Source organism: Rhincodon typus, chromosome 5, assembly GCF_021869965.1.
Source record: "Rhincodon typus isolate 14 chromosome 5, sRhiTyp1.1, whole genome shotgun sequence".
NCBI lineage: Eukaryota > Metazoa > Chordata > Chondrichthyes > Orectolobiformes > Rhincodontidae > Rhincodon > Rhincodon typus.
Window position 1 is genome coordinate 11,108,795 of NC_063336.1, and position 18,310 is coordinate 11,127,104.

The 18,310-nt window shown below is 40.8% G+C and overlaps 1 protein-coding gene across 1 annotated transcript in view; it reads right to left on the minus strand.

Moving 5' to 3' along the window:
* The window catches only part of kif6 (kinesin family member 6), a 504,857-nt gene that overhangs the window by 447,696 nt on the left and 38,851 nt on the right, over positions 1-18,310 (minus strand). The window contains exon 4 of the mRNA XM_048596661.1: positions 10,983-11,112. Within this exon, the coding sequence (XP_048452618.1) occupies positions 10,983-11,112 (130 nt within the window). The remainder of the gene's footprint in view (positions 1-10,982; positions 11,113-18,310) is intronic.

Sequence of the window (18,310 nt, forward strand, 5' to 3'; positions counted from 1 at the left end):
CCAGGATTTTGACCTAGCCACACTGAAGGAATGGCGAAATATTTCTAAGTCAGGATGGTGAGTTGCTTGAACAGGAAACTGTAGACACTGGCTTTCCCATGTTTCTGTTTATGGATACCCAGTCTTGAGATGCTAGATCTGTTTGAAACCTATCCCATTTAGCACGGTGGTGGTGCCACACAACATGATAACAAAGCATCCTCTATGTGAAGACAAGACTTCACCTGTACTAGTACTTATATGGACTGATGCACCTGGAGCAGGCAAAATGGTGAGGATGAGGTCAAGTCTGTTCCTGTTGGATTCTTCATCACCTGCCACAAACCCAGTCTAACAGCTATGTCGTTTAGGACTTGACCAGCTCGATCAGTAATAGTGTCGCCCTGAGTGTTGAACATTGGAATCCTCCACCTACAGTACATTCTGCACACTTACTCTGTGATTCCTCCAAGTGCTGTTCAACAAAAGGAGTACTGACTCATCAAACAATGGAAGGGCATTATGTGGTAATCAACAAGAGGTTGCCTTGCTTATGTGCGACCTAGTTCCATGAGACTTCATGGGGTCTGCAGTCAATACTGTGGGAGCAACTCTTTCCTGACCATATAGCACTGTGTCTACATCTCCACTGGGTCCATTCAGCAAGTATGACAGGACATAGCCAGGGATGATACAAAGGGCTGGATATTCAAGTATGTTTTAAATATTGAGAGTTTCTGCCTTATGAGTCGTTCAAGCACTGAGCCCCATCACCCTCTGGGAGTAAGAATTTCCATTTTAATATTTTCTAAGCCATCTACTTTATATCCTGATTCTAGGCCTGCTCACTATGGCTCAATGCCATGCTCAGCCAATGGGAATATGGTCTGCCTTTTCCTTTTACCTAGAGCCGGCACAATATAGTACATTTGAATTAGATATTCCATTAACCTCCTCTAACTAAAGAAAAATAACTCATGCTTATCCAAACCGTTCTTATAACAAAAAATTTCCAATCCATGAAATCTACCAATTTCCTCAGTATCCTCTTAATTATAACTTTCATCTTGTGAGGTAAGCAGCAACTGCAGCCTCATTTGCAGTGCCTGTTGTTTCAAAAAATGGGAACTGCAGTTATAATCTGAAACAGCTGAAATTAATATTGAGCCCAGAAGTTGTACATTGAAAGGAAGAAAATAAAGAAGGTACTGAATCATAGATCACAGAATCCCTACAGTGTGGTAACAGGCCCTTTGGTCCAACAAGTCCACACCAACCCTCAGAGCATTCCACGCAGACCCATCCCCCTGTAATCCACCTAATCTACACATCCCTGAACACTACGGGCAATTTAGCAGAGCCAATCCACCTGGCTTTGGACTGTAAGAGGAAACCGGAGCAACCGGAAGAAACCCATGCAGACACGGGAAGAACGTGCAAACTCCCCATAGACAGTCACCCGAGGGTGGAATCAAACCTGGACCCTGGTGCTGTGAGGCAGCAGTGCTAATGACTGAGCCACCGTGGTTGGGCGAATTGCTTCAATGAGTTTTGAATAAGGTTTTTACATACACAATGAAGGGTTCCTTCACATTTGTGAAGAGCAAACAGGAATTGTATATTGACAGTATTGCAGCATTCATATTGCTAGCCTATTTACCAATGTAACATTCAAGGAAGCCAAAGTCATTTGCACCACAGAACTATATCTTGAGAAGAACCCTGAAAAAACATAAAACTTTAAACTTTGTTTTATCAGTCACTATTTAAAAAATTTATTAGCAGCATTAAATTAACAAGCATCATCACTTAACATCTCACTCAACCTTGATCTTGACATTCTACTCGTATATTTCGCATTAATATGGTTTATCTGAAGGTAAAATTGAAAAAACAAAGGAAACTCCTCCATTTTTAAGCTATTCTCTAATAATATATCAAATCACACTTTATGGTGATGGAACTACCTATGTTTTCTTTTGATGGGAATTCAATAGTATTTAGGACAAGAGAAGGCCAGTGTAGTCATCTGCTCAGCCTGGTTCCCAGGAACTACTGTACCTCACAAGACATTTTATACCATCTCCCAAATATATTATTCCCCATAATAATACAAAACATTTTGCCGAAGCATTTCATCTTACATTCAATTTGCAGGAATTCTAATAAAGGGGGAACTAAACTTTCATGACCCTACAATGCATATAACAAAGCCATAATCATTCAGTAAATCTCCTTGACTTTACTGTCTGAAAGCAAGGAGTCTGTCCTTGTGCATGATTTAAATTTTGGTGTGCTTTCATTTCACATCAAATAAAAAGAGACATTTTCTGATTTGAATCATGTGACATTGCTAGCCTACTCAGCAATGTACCATTTAAGGAAGCCGTAGACTTCAGAACTGCAGAACTATGCCATGGCATCTATACCTGCCAGCATTGCATGAATCAGTATTCTTCGAATTCATGAATTTAGCAACTTCACAAATCTACCTTCAATAGTCAGCATATACATTGGCACTCCTGCAGTTCTGACCGTTACACTGGCTCTATCAGCGACATCGCAAATAAGGCTCAAGCCACTTGTGCAAGCTTCATGTTGAAATAAGGTGCATCAAAGTCATCCTGCAGGATAATGGCTAGCCTGATGAGATCATTTATTGCTGTATCTCACATAAAGCCAATCTACCTCAGACTACCCTGGAAGAGTAAGGTATCAAAAAAGTTTCAGCATAGGTAAAGCTGTTTCACGTTGCTACTGCTGTTCGCCACGAATAGAATGCTACCACACAGATGAACAATGTGGCAATGACTTTTACTGCCATTGTGCAGGCATATGTCCCACAGGTTCACAACAAACAAGGTACTGACTGCACCCAACCAGCCTGCACTAACAAAACCCGTGACACAATGTCCAAGGTTAGATGAGATTCTGTAATTGGACAACATTTGCTGGATAATCCTGAATGTGCAAAGAATTACATTGACAAGCATTTTAGGATTATCAGTTATGCTGGCATAATTGTGCACTTGCACAAACTGAAGGCTTTTTATTCATCAATACGCAGGGCCCTGTTCTTTACAGAGGTGAGGTGAGAGTGACAGTCGTTGACATCAAGTGTGCATTTGACGAGTGTGGCATCAAGGAGCCTGACCAAAACTGGAATCAATGGGTATCAGTGGAAAACTCTCCACTGGTTGAAGATAGTTGTGGTTATTCATGGTCAGTCATTTCAGCTCTGGGACATTTCTGCAGGTGTTCCACAGGGGAGTGTCCGAGGCCCATAAACTTCAGCAGCTATATCAATGACTTTCCTCCACCATTAAGTCAGAAGTCAGGTTGTTCGCAGATGATTGTGCAATGTTCAGTATCATTCATGACTCTACAGATACTGAAGCAGTTCATGGTCAAATGCATCAAGATCTGGATAGCATCCTAGCTTCGACTGACCAGTAGCAAGGAACATCCACATCACAAATGCCAAGAGGGGTAATACCCGAAACATTGATTGCTCCTTTCCTCCAGATGCTGCCTGGCCTGCTGTGTTCTTCCAGTCTCCTGTTTGTCTACCTTGGGTTCCAGCATCTGCAGGTTTTTTTGTCTCTAATGACTATCCCCACCTTGATTGGCACCACATCTACTAGCATCCATTCCCCCCACCACCGACACTCAGTAGCAGTAGTGTGTACTACATACAAGATGCATTGCAGAAATTCACCAAAGGTCCCTAGGCAGCATCCAAATCCATGAACATTTCCATCTAGAAGGATGACAGCAGCAGACACAAGGGAACACCATGAATTGCAAATTCCCGTCCAAGCCACTCACCATCCTGACTTGGAAATATATCACTATTCCTTCACTGATGCTGGGTCAAAATCCTAGAATTCCCTCCCTAAGAGCATTGTGGGACAACACATGGACTGCAGCTGTTCAAGAAGGCAGCTCAGCTCACCATGACCTTCCCAAGGGGAGGGCCGATCACGGATTGTAAAGGGAATTTGTGCACGGAGCCTAAAGAGATAGGAGAGGTCCTTAATGAATACTTTTCTTCGGTATTCACAACTCAGAGGGACCTAGTTGTAGAGGAGGACAGAATGAAACAGGCTGGTCGGCTAGAGGAGGTCGATGTTCGTAAGGAAGATGTGCTAGGAATTTTGAGGAAGTTGAAGATAGATAATTCCCCCGGGCCTGATGGGATTTATCCAAGGATTCTATGGGAAGCGAGGGAAGAGATCGTAGGGCCTTTGGCGATGATCTTTTCGTCCTCACTGTCCACGGGTATAGTGCCGGAAGAGTGGAGAGAGGCAAATGTCATTCCCTTGTTCAAAAAAGGGAACAGGGATAACCCCGGGAATTACAGGCCAGTTAGTCTTACGTCAGTGGTGGGCAAACTATTGGAAACGGCTCTGAGAATTAGGATTTATGATCACTTGGAAAGGCACAGTTTGATTCATGATAGTCAGCATGGATTTGAGAGGGGTAGATCATGCCTCACAAACCTTACTGAATTCTTTGAAGAGGTGACCAAACACGTGGATGAAGGTAGAGCAATGGATGTGGTACACATGGATTTAAGTAAGGCGTTTGATAAGGTTCCCCATGGTAGGCTCATGCAGAAGGTAAGGAGGCATGGGATGGGGGAAATGTGGCAGATCGGGTTCAGAATTGGCTGACCCTTAGAAGACAAAGGGTGGTAGTGGACGGAAAATATTGAACATGGAGCTCCGTTACGAGTGGTGTACCATGAGGATCTGTTCTGGGTCCTCTTCTATTTGTGATTTTTGTAAATGATTTGGATGAAGGAGTGGAAGGGTGGATTAGCAAGTTCGCAGACGATATGAAGGTGGGTCGCGTTGTGGACAGTGCGGAGGGCTGTTCTAGGTTACAAAGGGACATTGGTAGGATGCAGAGCTGGGCTGAGAAGTGGCAGATGGAGTTTAACCCTGAGAAGTGTGAAGTGATTCATTTTGGAAGGACAAACTTGAAAGCAGAATACAGGGTTAACAGAAAGATTCTTGGCAGTGTGGAGGAGCAGAAGGATCTTGGGGTTCATGTTCACAGTTCCCTGAAAGCTGCCACCCAGGAGGATAGAGTTGTTAAGAAGGCGTATGGTGTGTTAGCTTTCATTAATAGAGGGATTGAGTTCAAGACCCGTGAAGTTATGCTCCAGCTATACAAAAGCCTGGTTCGGCCACATCTGGAGTATTGTGTCCAGTTCTGGTCGCCTCATTACAGGAAAGATGTGGAGGCATTGGAAAAGGGGCAGAGGAGATTTACCAGGATGTTGCCTGGAATGGAGGGAAGGTCTTACGAGGAAAGGTTGAGAGAGCTAGGGCTTTTCTCTTTAGAATGACAAAAGATGAGAGATGACTTGATAGAGGTGTACAAAATGATCAGAGGTACAGATACAGTAGACAGCCAGAGACTTTTTCCTCGGGTGGAGTTAGCTATTACGAGGGGGCATAGTTTTAAAGTGAGTGGAGGTAGATATAGGGGAGACGTCAGAGGTAGGTTCTTTACTCAGAGAGCGGTAAGGGCATGGAATGCATTGCCGGAGAGGATAGTGGAGTCGGCCTCATTAGGGTCATTTAGGCGGCTATTAGATAGGCATATGGATGATAGCATAAGGTAGGGGTGGAGGTTAGACAGACCTTAGGATTAGGGTAAAAGTTCGGCACAACAACGTGGGCCAAAGGGCCTGTACTGTGCTGTACTGTTCTATGTTCTATGTTCTAACTAGGCCCAGCCAGCAACACCCACGACCCATGAGTGAATAAATAACAAAAAATCCGATTCATTCACGGCCTTCAGGTAAAACCTTCTTCAAATAATGATGGGATATCCTGTTTCTGGTTATTTCTAGCTTTGTATCCTTAGCGATTCCTGCATATTCTAAAATGTTCTTAGATATTCTTGAATATTCAGAAATGGTATCAACTGAATTCTACTAGATCTCGTATTACATTTTTAATAATTTGAGGCGTAGCTCTATAATCCACTTATAGGGTTTGTTGTTAAATTTGTTTTGTTAGGCTTTGGGAAGTCAGAGGTGAGTTACTCACCAGTTTTGCTCGGGCTCCCTGATGCCACACTCAGTTGAATGTGGCCTTGATGTCAAAGGCCGTCAATCTCACTTCACCTCTGAAATTCAGCTCTTTTGTCCATGTTTGAACCAAAGCTGTAATGAAGTAAGGAGTTGAGTGATCCTGCAGAACCCAAACTGGACGTCACTGAGCAGGTTATCGCTGCGCAGGTGCTGCTTGATAGCTCTGTTGCTGACACCTTCCATCACTTTACTGATTATCGAGAGTAGACTGATGGTGCAGTAATTTTCCAGGTTGTATTTGTCCTGCTTTTTGTGTATAGGACATACCTGGGCAATTGTCCACATTGTTGGCTAGATGCCAGTGTAACTCTAAAGGAAGAGCCTGGATTAGGGAATGGCAAGTTCTGGAGCATAAGTCTTCACAACTATTTCTGGAATGTTGTCAGGGCCAATAGCCTTTGAGGTAGCCAATGCCCCAACTGTTTCTTAATATTACACAGCATGAATCGAATCGGCTGAATACTGGTACCTATGATACTCTGGAGCAGGCCGAGATGGATCATCCACTCAGCATTTCTGGCTGAAGATTGCTGCAAATGCTTCAGCCTTATCTTTTGCACTGTTGTGTCTAAATTCTCTACAAATAAGAGCTAAAAGCTATAAATTACTTCATAGTCATCAGGTTTAGAAATTCAAATCTCTCCCACTCAGCTCCTCACATAGAGCGAGCCCAAAAGGTGTGAGACAGTTGAGGGAAATTTCTCATGATGGTCACAGAATAGTTTTGGTAAAAGTCTGAGAGACTTCTTGCCTTCTTAATTAGGACTGTGTATAACATACAGAAGCTGAAACAGGGAAAGGGGGAACAAAATGTCTTATATAAATCTACATTTAGTCATATTGAAAGGTAAATATGAATACTATGAAATAGCTTAACTGTTGATCATCCATCTCATACCATTCCCTCATCTGAGCTAAATACCAACTAGATTAGGCTTTTCACTATGAGACACCGGCATCAGGGATTATGATTTTGATAATAAGTCCTGCTAATTTCCTGCACTCATTTCGATTTCCTCACTGAGCCGCTGAGCAGTTTCTCAACTCTTCCAGAAATTGGTCTCACATGTTTTTCTGCTTTTGCCTTTTCAGAATTAGCATTAATGAAAGTAGAGCTGGACCAAGTTGCACCACGCAATGGAAACAGAAAGCACTAACAACCTTGTACAATCTTTGTTCTCATTTATTCCCTGAACATCACACAAAAACATTCAACTTAAGAGAGATACCTACAAAGATATTCAGAGCTCTGAAATACATTACTCTGGCAATGGGCCAAAAAATCTCATGGAAACCTGCAGTGCTACATCACTGACGAGCACAGCTGTCTCTTGAAAGTAATACTGGCTGAGGTTCGGGAATAAATTACTCAGCTGTACGGCCATAGATGTTATAAACAACAAAAAAAAACTGCAGATGCTAGAATCAAAAACAGAAACCATTGCAAACACACATAAGAAAAGGCAGCATCTGTGGAGAGAAATGACAAGTCGATGTTTCATGTATGGAAACTTGATATGAACTGGAAGATATTACAGATAAATAGCACTTTAAAAAAGAAATTGAACAAGACAAAGCATTGAAAACACACTCAGACTGGCACACATAAAACAGCAGTGTGACCTTTAAAGTGCTTCAGAGTAAAGCAATTTTAAAAATGAAATTAGTGTGTGACAATGAAAGGCATAATTAGAGAATATTATAATAAATTGAAATCAAGAGAATGTTTGAAAAAAGACGATCAGTGGGGAGGAGTGTGGTAAGCAGAAATGGAAGCACAAAAACATGGTAAAGCAGAGCTGACCTCCATGCCACTTCACAACCAATCGTTACCTCTGCCAGAAATGTCACTGAAACTATTCCATACTGATTGTGCAGCCTATCCAAGGGCAATTAGGTGATACAGTGAATGATCTGAAGTCACGGTAGTAACTATTAAATTCCAAGAGCTGTAAAATGCCGACCAATGACACAAGACAACTATTTGGTTTTACGTTGATAGGGAGATAGTAAAAGTTACTCATTCAAATATAAATTAGATGGATTATTTTTTAACAAAAATTCATAGACCTGCTTTCTCTGGAATGGGACATCTCACAGCCACCCCACTAGATCCACTTTTCCCCTTCCCCTTTTAGTTAGAGAACATTTTGCCCTATGGGAGCTGATAACAGTGTGGCAATGGCAAGAGAACATCTGGTACCTTAATGAACCTTAACCTCCAGAAATCAAGAGCCAAGAAAGAAACAAAGAAATAACAGACAATATGGAAAATTAGAGGCAAATCAAGGACAGAAATTTGGAAACAAAAATTGGATTTAGGAAGATTGTTTGAAAAGCATAAGGAAGAAAGAAAGAAAAAGTTAAATTACCTGAAATTTAAAATGGTTCTTACAAAAGTTTAACACGTACAGAATTAGAGACCATGGTTTCAATTGTTCACTCCCTGGGTTGAAGACCTATTCCAAGAACATAAAAATCTCTTTATTAAAAAGGTACATACGCTGTTAATTATTAGCCCTAATTTTCCACATCGAGTTTAACCCACAATTAAACTGAAAATGCAGCAATTTCACAAAGCCTGGAGACTGATTAAGCGCAAGCTGAAATTTTTGCAGTGCTAACAGCAAACTATGTAGTAACTTGTGACAATTCATAGTTCCTAGAACAGGGACCCGGGTTCGATTCCAGCCTCAAGCAACTGTCTGGAGTTTGCACATTCTGCCCATGTCCGCGTGGGTTTCCATCAAGTGCTCCGGGTTCCTCCGACAGTCCAAAAGATCTGCAGGTTAGGTTGATTGGCCATGCTAAATTGCCCATAGTGTCCAGGGGCATTGTTCCCAAAGACTATTGATGAGCCATGGGAAATGCAGGGCTACGGGGATAGGGTGCGGGTGGTGGTGGTTTGGGTCTGGGTGGGATGCTCTTCGAAGGGGCCATGTGAACTCAACTGGCCAAATGGCCTGCTTCCACACTGCAGGAATTCTATGATTCTAAGAATTAGAACATAACAGGAAGCAGGAATAGGAATTCACCCTTTTGACCTGCTCTGCCATTTCATACAATATTCTGGAAAAGATGGGGTCTTAATAACAGAGGAATGGGACAGAAAGATACTGATCAATTCATCTGACTAGCCTTACAGCATGAAGGTATCAAATGAGACTTCCTCTGTCGTATACCTATCCAGTTTTTGATACTGTTATGAATTTCATTGAAAAGAGAGATGAGTTTGCTAAAGTCATTTTCTAGCACTCACCAGTAAAATAGGGTGCTGATTAATTGTTGAGTCCTGCACTATCAAACCCTATTATGCTTCTTCCCTCGTCGAACTATCCTCTGTCATTAAGGCTGACTTGCTTGATAATTTCCCAACTTCTAAGTTTTATCCCGAAGCCCCGCTCCACAGTTACAGAATTAACTGGATTATCATGGCTCAATTTATTGACACCTCTCGGTATCATGAATACTAACTGAAAGAACAGACAAGACTCATCGTACAATATACACACTGAAGCTCAAATGAGCAGCAAAAAAATCAGGAAGCTGTTACTGCTACAACTCATTGGGGTGGTGCACTGGAAATCAAGCCCTTTGACTCTCAAACTAATCACAAAAGATAAAGATTTTTTAAAAAGTACTCAAAAATGTACCTGACTTTCAGACCGAGATTGATAGAAAGCACATAGCAGGTTTCTGTTCTGATCAAGAATCACTATTTATTATAAATAATCGGAATCTAGCTATTGATAAACAGTAATAAACCGTCAGCAGCACTTAACACTACAAATGAAAGCTCACACACACACACACAACAAACAGACAGGGTTAAAAATAATAAAAACTGAAAGAACTGCGGATGCTGTAAATCAGGAACATAAACAAAGCTGCTGGAAAAGCTCAGCAGGTCTGGCAGCATCTGTGAAAGGAAAAAACAGAGTTAACGTTTGGGTCTGGTGACCCTTCCTCAGAACAAATAGACAGGGTTAAATAATTTGGGCAGAGGGTAAAGAATAGAAACACAGTTCAGTAGTCTTTGTTCCCAAGGACGATTGATGAGATTTTCTTTAGGACCTTTCTGTTGGTGAGCACTTAGCTTCAATTATTTTGCTCCAGTTGCTTCTACTGTTTGGTAAGAGACACTTATGGCTGGTATACTTATAACAAGTCTCTGACTTACCATTTATAACTCACAGCATACAACAAGTGTTGCAGGAAAGATAAAATGATTTCTGCAGGTTTACAGTGAGTTTTGACTGCAGATTACAGGGAGACCACTCTTGATCTGGGGAAGAAATGAACACCTCTCACTTTCTCTCTCTCTCTGTCTGTCTATAACCTGTTCCTGGCTCCAAGTTGTTCACTACCTCAGAACCAATCACACAGTTGTTGGCAGACAAAAAGGTCTTTCTCATTGAAAATCGGTTACTAGTCCATATATCTATAAAACTTCTTGTTACCAGCAATAGGTGCATATGTATATCTCCTTGTCTCCAAATCGCCTGTAATGCAATTTCAATAATGCTTATTCAAACAGGTGTTGCATAACGGGTATCAGGTTAGTTGCTTTTAAAACTTCAGCTACTCTTTCAAATACTGGTTTTAAAACACCTCTTTCTCATCTCAGTCCCCACTTTTTAAGAATACAAAATAAAAATACATGGCCCTTCCAACCTAAAGTTAGCAATGCAGGTGAAAGGCTGTCAGGCTCATCTTGATTCACCATCCAGAAAAAGCCAATAATCCTTCCATCACAGCATACCATAGATTCCAAAAGATTCTACAGTTTTTCACCTTCACTGCCCTTACAAACGATTGATTTCTACATGTTGATCATTCTCGCTTTGAGAAACTCTCTTAAGTGTCACTGAACATGAGTTTCAAAAGCACCTACCTCTGCAATCATTCGGTTTGTATCTCCGAGGAAAAGCAGGTTGAGAGATTCTTCCTCATTGTTCGCTTGGTGAAGGGAGAGATTCCGAAGGTGAATGTGTTGGTCAGTATCTTCCATGATAGTCACCTTGCTAATTGATAAAAACAAATATAATCAAAATAAAACATAATGTACACTTCATGTAACAAATTGAAAACTGATTATACTACTGTGTACAACTTTAAATGTTTATTATTTATGCTACAGTAAACAATCAGGTGACTGAAAGTTATATCCCAAAAGTGAGGAGTACGAATATTCTTCATTCACATTTTTTTCTAAAAGCTCATTACTGAAGACACCTGTATTTTTACGAGAAATGATCAAATGTTAAGGTTAAGGTGGAAGAGAAAGAGGTTAATGCACACATTGTAATTTCCAACAAAGGTCAAAATCTGTAAAGACTGTCATCTAATTTCTATTTTTACAGCAGATTTCCAAAATCAAAGTATGCTTTTCAAACTGTCCAAAAAGGTCCCTTTTAAAACAGTAGTTTAAGAAAGTAGTTTCAAAAAAAATCTCAGCAATTGAGCATTTTTATTTAAAATACAGATCTGTAATTTGGAGTCTGTTGAAAGACATTCTAACCGGCTCCAACTCAAGCACAACACTTAATGACAACCATTGAAATAAGAACTGAACAAAGGAGTCCTGTATTGGTGCTTTAAATAAAAATGAATGCAGCTTTGCAACGGGTAACTACGAACCATTTCTAGTCATTTCTAAATTGAATGGGCAAACCTCAAGCACCGGGAGCCAAAGAGCTCAGGGTGGGTCACCAGGAAACAAATTGAGCAATTTAGTTTTCATTTCAAATAGTTTTTAAAGGTCCACGTGCTTTCTTATTCTGTGGAGGTACAACTATTACAAATCTCTACTCCATCAAACATGGAGCACATGAAATAAAATAGTATTTCATAATACTTGCTGCACCCAATGTGCAATTAAACAGTTCTATTTATGGCAGTCAAAATGCTGGGTGACAAAGCCAGAATTATAAAACAAAGAAGTGCAGATGCTGGAGATCTAAAACAAAAGCAGAAATTGCTGGTGAAACTCAGCAGGATTGGCACTATTAATGGGGAGAAATCAGAGTTAATGTTTCAAGTCTGGTGACTCTTCCTCACTGAAGGCAGAATTACTCTGGGAATTATTCACTCCTGAGATCTTGCTAGAATATGTGCGAAGTAGGTGCTTTACACTATAACGTTAGGTGTACAATCACAACTGAACAAAATACTGGAGGGTTACCTTTTCTCAAAGGTTGTCCTGGTCCTATTAAATGCATAACCTCAACTGTGATTCAGTGCAGCACTGAGGGATTCTTGATCTGTCTGATGTCTCAACATTTGAATCAAAAATTAAATCAAGGCCTCACTTGTGCTCTCAAGAAAATGAAAGATTCCAAGACACTATGTGAAGCAGTAGGTTCTCTTGGTCAATGTTATCCTTCCATTGACACCATTATAATAAATTACTTTGATTTTTATTGTAGTTTGTGATATCTTTCTGGGCGCAGATTGTCTGTCACATTTCCCTGCATTACAAGTGATTATACTTCAAAATTACTAAATTAATGATGGGGCCTTCAGAGGTATGAAGGGTGTTATATAAAATGGAAGGTTATTTTTCTTTTTACCTACAAAAGCTGAGCTGTAATTCTGTTTTGTGGCTCCATAACCTGTATTTATATCATCAAGAAATTACTTTTTAGGTTTATTAAATTCTAAGTCTTGATTTTAGCAAATCCTTGTAATATTGGCAAAACAAAAAGATTCGACTGATTCACACCTTTTCTTAGTAAATGTCTCTTCGAATCATTTCCCAGAACTCATAGTCTGAAAAGTAGTGAGTTCACGTCTCACTCCAGCACTTGGAAACAACATCTACGCCAGCATTCTGAACAAGTGCTGTCGTCCTTCGGCTAAGGCCCTGTCAGCCTCTTCTGGTGTTTCCAATGAACGTATATAATCCTGTGGTACTCTCTAAAGAACAGTACAGAATTTTCCCAAGGTCTTGATCAGCATTACCACCTCAGCCAACAAAGATACAATATATGTCAGCTGCAGCTCAGCTCAATGCACTCTCACTTCTGAAACAAATACTTTCAGGTTCAAATTCCACTCCAGAGTTTAAGCACATTAATCCTGGCTGACATTCAGTGCAGGATTGATGAAGTACTGTATGGTCAGTGGTGTTGACCTTCAAATGAGATATTTAGCTCAAGTCCCATTTGCCTGTTCAAATGGATGTAAAAGATCCCAAAGCACTTTTTTGAAAGAACAGGAAGTCATCCCTTGCCCAATATTTATCGCTTAAACAACAGCACAGAAACATTATCAGGTCATTACCGCACTGTTGCTATGCACAAGCTGAATGTCAGGTTTCCCATACTTGACTAAACTTTAAAAGTATATTAGTGACATTATCAGTGCTGCTTCCTTCTCTCATTCTAAACTGGAAACTTTGTATCCAATATACACCTTGCCCTCAACTTCACTTGGTCCTTCTCTGACTCCTCCCATCCTTCCTTGACATCTTTTTTCATTTCTAAGGACAGAATGGCCACCAATATATCCTACAAACCCACTGATTCCCATAGTTGCCTCAATTGCATATCCTCAGTCACATATTCCCCTCCCCTCCCATGTCGGCATTCCGCAGGGACCGGACCCTCCAGGGCACTCTGGGCCATTTCTCCTCCATTCCCAACATCTCCTCACATCCCATGGCAATTTCAGATATAATATCTGACTATTTATTTCTGGCCTCCTCACCATCTCCAGACCTACCTTCCAAGTGAAGTAGCAATTTACCTTTGCTTCATTCAATCTAGCCTACCGTATTCGCTGTTCACAATGTGGTCTCCTCTATGTTGGGGAGTCAAAATGCAGACAAGATGACCGCTTTCCAGAACGCCTTTGTTCTGTCCACAAAAGTGACCCTGAGCTTCCAGTCGCCTGCCACTTCAACACATCACTTTGTTCCCACACCAACATTTCTGATGCAGGCCTGCTGCAATGTTCCAGCGAGACTCAGTGCAAGCTTGAAGAACAATATCTCATTTTCTGCTTGGGGACCCTGCAGCCTCTAGGACTCGACACTGAGTTCAACAACTTGAGAGCTTAATTCCATCTTTCCATGTTTTTTTAATGCAAACTACGCCCAGTTCCTGTTTTACTATAGGTTGCTTTTAGCAAAATCACCCATTCTCAATCACTCCTCAGCCCATTATTCATTATATGGATTGCAATCAGTAAAGCTGACTCACAGGTCAGGCAGCATTACAGGAGCAGGAGAGTCAACGTTTCGGTCCTAGACCCCTCTAGCTCCACACTGTATCGACTATGACTCCAGCACCTGCAGTTCTTGCTATCTCCGAAGCTCACTCACTGTCTCCTATTCTTAGCTTTTATTCAGATTTTCTTCTGTCATGGCCTGCTATTCATAATCTCCTTGTTTACCTACCCCTTTCAGATCTCTCTCTTTCTGGGCTCCACCTCCACCTATCCAGTCAGTTCTCCCCTCCCCAACTTCAGCTTCAGCATAAATATTACCTTTTCCGAGCTGCTAACAGTTCTGATGAAGAATCACTACACTCAGAACATTAATTTGGTTTTCTTCCCATAGATGCCAGACCTGCTGAGTTTCTCCAGCAATTTGTTTTGTTTCAAAAGTACCTAAATGGCTGTAGGTTTGAGACATCTGGTTGTGAAAACTGCTTTATTAATCCATGTTTTTCTTTACCGTTGTTCATCCCATTTGTAGATTGTGGGCTTTTGTTAAAAAGAAGTCAGTTGATGTGTTATCCACAAGTGACTTGACATCAAAATGAAACTTTGGATATAAAGTACGTCACAAATGGAGCAAAAGTTCAGTAGAATCTGCGTGTCTGTGCGTAGGCAACACAGTCACCGGAGTAATAGCGTTACTGAACCCATAATCTAAACCTAGGTAAGGTTCACCAGTTACAATGCTGCAGTTCATGGAATTTTAAGTCAATGAAAACCTATAATGATACCCGTATACAGAAAGGTCACACATACGGACCAGATACTTAATTACACCAGCAACCATCCCAACACCCATAAACGGACTTGCATCAACATTATTCAAATGAGCCACAACACACTGCAGCAACCTGGAATTGCACAAAGCAGAACAGGGGCACTTATACAGAGTATTTTTTAAAAGGAATGGATAACCAAGAAGCACAATTCGCTGTTACCTCCTCGACAGACCACAAGAAGAAGACACAACACAGCCAGACACACTAACCACCTTATTGTACATCAGAGACATATCAGAGATGACACAAGACTACTCAGACCCCTACGAATCAGGGTAGCCCACAAACCAACAACCACACTGCGATAGCTACTGACAAACATAAAGGATCCCATATCCACACCCAATAAAACTAACGTAACATGCAAAATACCATGCAAGGGCTGTCAGAAACATTACATAGACCAAACTGGAAGAAAACTGACAATAAGGATACATGAAAACCAACTAGCAACCAAGAGACACGATCAATTCTCACTGGTCTCAATAGACGTGGACAAAGAAGGACACAAATTCGACTGGACAACACATCCATAATAGTACATGTCAAACAGAGACATGCAAAGGAATTCCTGGAGGCCAAGCATTCCAACCGGAACTCCATCAACAAACATATTGAACTGGACCTGATATACAAACCACTGTAAAACAGAACCAGAAGTGATGCCAACTACCCCAGCACACCGAGGCATATAACTAACAAGCCAGACAGAACTCCAACGCTTCACCGGAGGTGCACTGACGATATTACCTAGCAGGGTGATGAAACATCTGCAATCAGACACACCGGCTCGGCGAGCAAGTCTACACCTCATCCACAACCTGAACTACAAATCTTCTCAAAAACTTTATACACCATTTTGTTCCCGGGATGATTGTACTGTCCAATGAAGGAGATTCAACAAACTGGGCCTTTATTATCTAGAGCTTCAGAAACTGACAGGAGATCTCATTGAAACCTACAAAATACTTAAAGAGACAGGGTAGATGCAGATAAGATATATCCCCTCAGTGGGGAGTCTAGAACTAGTAGGTACTATTCAAAAATAAGGAAGATGGGAATTAAGGACCAAGATGAAGTTTTTTTAATCAAAGGTGGTGAATTGGACTAGATATATGAATATTATGACTATAAGAGCAAGTCCAAGGCGAAGAATCATGCAGCAAGTAAGTCACCTCCTAACTCCCCAAGGTCTGTCCACCATCTGTAAGGTAAAGCCAGAAATGTGATGGTTTACTTCTAACATGCCTGGATGAGTGCGGCTCCAAGAAACCTCAAGAAGCTTGACACTATATAAAACAAACAAGCCATTTGATCGACACATCACCCACCGGGATAAACATTCATTCTTTCGCCAACGACACTCAGTAGCAGCAATGAGTGCCATCTACAAGAAGCACTGCAGAAATGCATGAAGGCTCATTAGAGAGCACCTCTGAAACTCATAATCTCTACTAGTCTCTAATCTCTATCTAGGAGGACAAGAACAGCAGAAACATAGGGACACCACTAAGTAAAGGCCCCCTCCGTGCCACGACTTAGAAAGATATCGCCATTCTTTCATTGTTGTTGGGTCAAAATCAAAGAATTCTCTCCTTAATAGCATTGTGGGTCAACCTATACCAAATGCACTGGATCAGTTCAAAAAGGTAGCTTACTGCCTCCTTCTCAAGGGCAGCCAGGGTAAGAAATGCCAGTCCAGCCATCAACCACCACATCCCATGAATGAATTAAAAAATGGATAATTATTGAATAACTATTTTTGTTGATCAGTTTCAGGAACTAGTTAGTGTAAAATTAAAAATAGCTTGATAAATATCAAGAGAAAGGTTAGAAGATCTTTTCAAACATTGATTTTTGGAAGATTGTCAATGCTACCACAGCGGTACTTAGATTAACCTGTATGCCTCTGTCTAAATCTTTTTGATCTATACATCTTTTGCTTACTATGATCTGCCTGTACCGCTTGTAAACAAAGCTTTTCACTGTACTTCAGTACACATGATAATAAATCAATCAATCAATCAATCAGCTCGCATCAGTGCAAAAGGAAATGGAGTCAATGGCTTTCTTCCATATTTGAGTTTCATACTTTGTAATGGACTTTCAATGTTAGTAGATTATTAGGCTATTCTCAAGTGCCTTCCAGAGCACTTTATTCTGCACTCACAGGCTGTATACAGCAAAATATTGTTAAAATGTAACTCAAATTTTATCACGGTCTTTAAGTTAGAGTATTTTATGTCTTTATTTTTAATGTGTTGTAATCTTGTGGACTGCTGAAAATACAACTACAGTGCAATTTACTCCACATATGACCTTGCAACTTGATCCATTTTTTTTTCAGTTTCAAATCACAAAACAGGGATTAATTTAAGTAAACTTGACTGTGTACCAATTAAGAATGTTGGTAACTCAACACCAACTTCCAAATTGATGTGTGCTGTGAACAGTGCATCTCTGAAGACCACTAATTTCAAGTTCATATTCACTAATACTTTCCAAGTTAACTGAAATCACTTAATTGTAAATTACTAACATGGAACCATCAATACAGCTTACGGAAATAGACCGGTTTAGAATATGATAGAATTTACTCTGCAGTTTGAAAGAAAGAAACTGGAATCAAACGTAACAGTATTACGATTCAGTAAAGGTAACTACAAAGACACGAGGGAGGAGTTCACCAGTTGATTGAAGGGGGAGCCTAACAGGAAAGATGGAGCAGCAGCAATTGCAGGAGTTTTTGAGGATAATTTGGGAGGCACAGCAGAAATTCATCCCAAGGAAGAAGAAACATACTAAGGAGAAGATGAGGCAACCATAGCTGACAAGAGAAGTCAAAGACAGCATAAAAGCAAAAGAGAAAGCACACAATGTGATGAAGGTGACTGAGAAACCAGACGATTGGGGAGCCTTTAAAAACCAGCCAAGGATAACTAAAAAAAAGGAGAAGGTGGTGGGGAAGCTCAAAGATCTGAAAGTGGATAAATCACCCAAACAAAATGGACTACACCCCAGACTTCTGAAGGAGATAGATCAAGAGATTGTAATGGCATTGACGGTGATCTTTCAGGAATCACTGGAGTCAGGGAGGTTCCTCTGGGGGGTGGAAGTGGCAAAATGTAACACCCCTGTTTAAGGAGGGAGGCAGAAAGCAGGAAACTATAGGCTGGGATAACAAGGTGTAGAGCTGGATGAACACAGCAGGTCAAGCAGC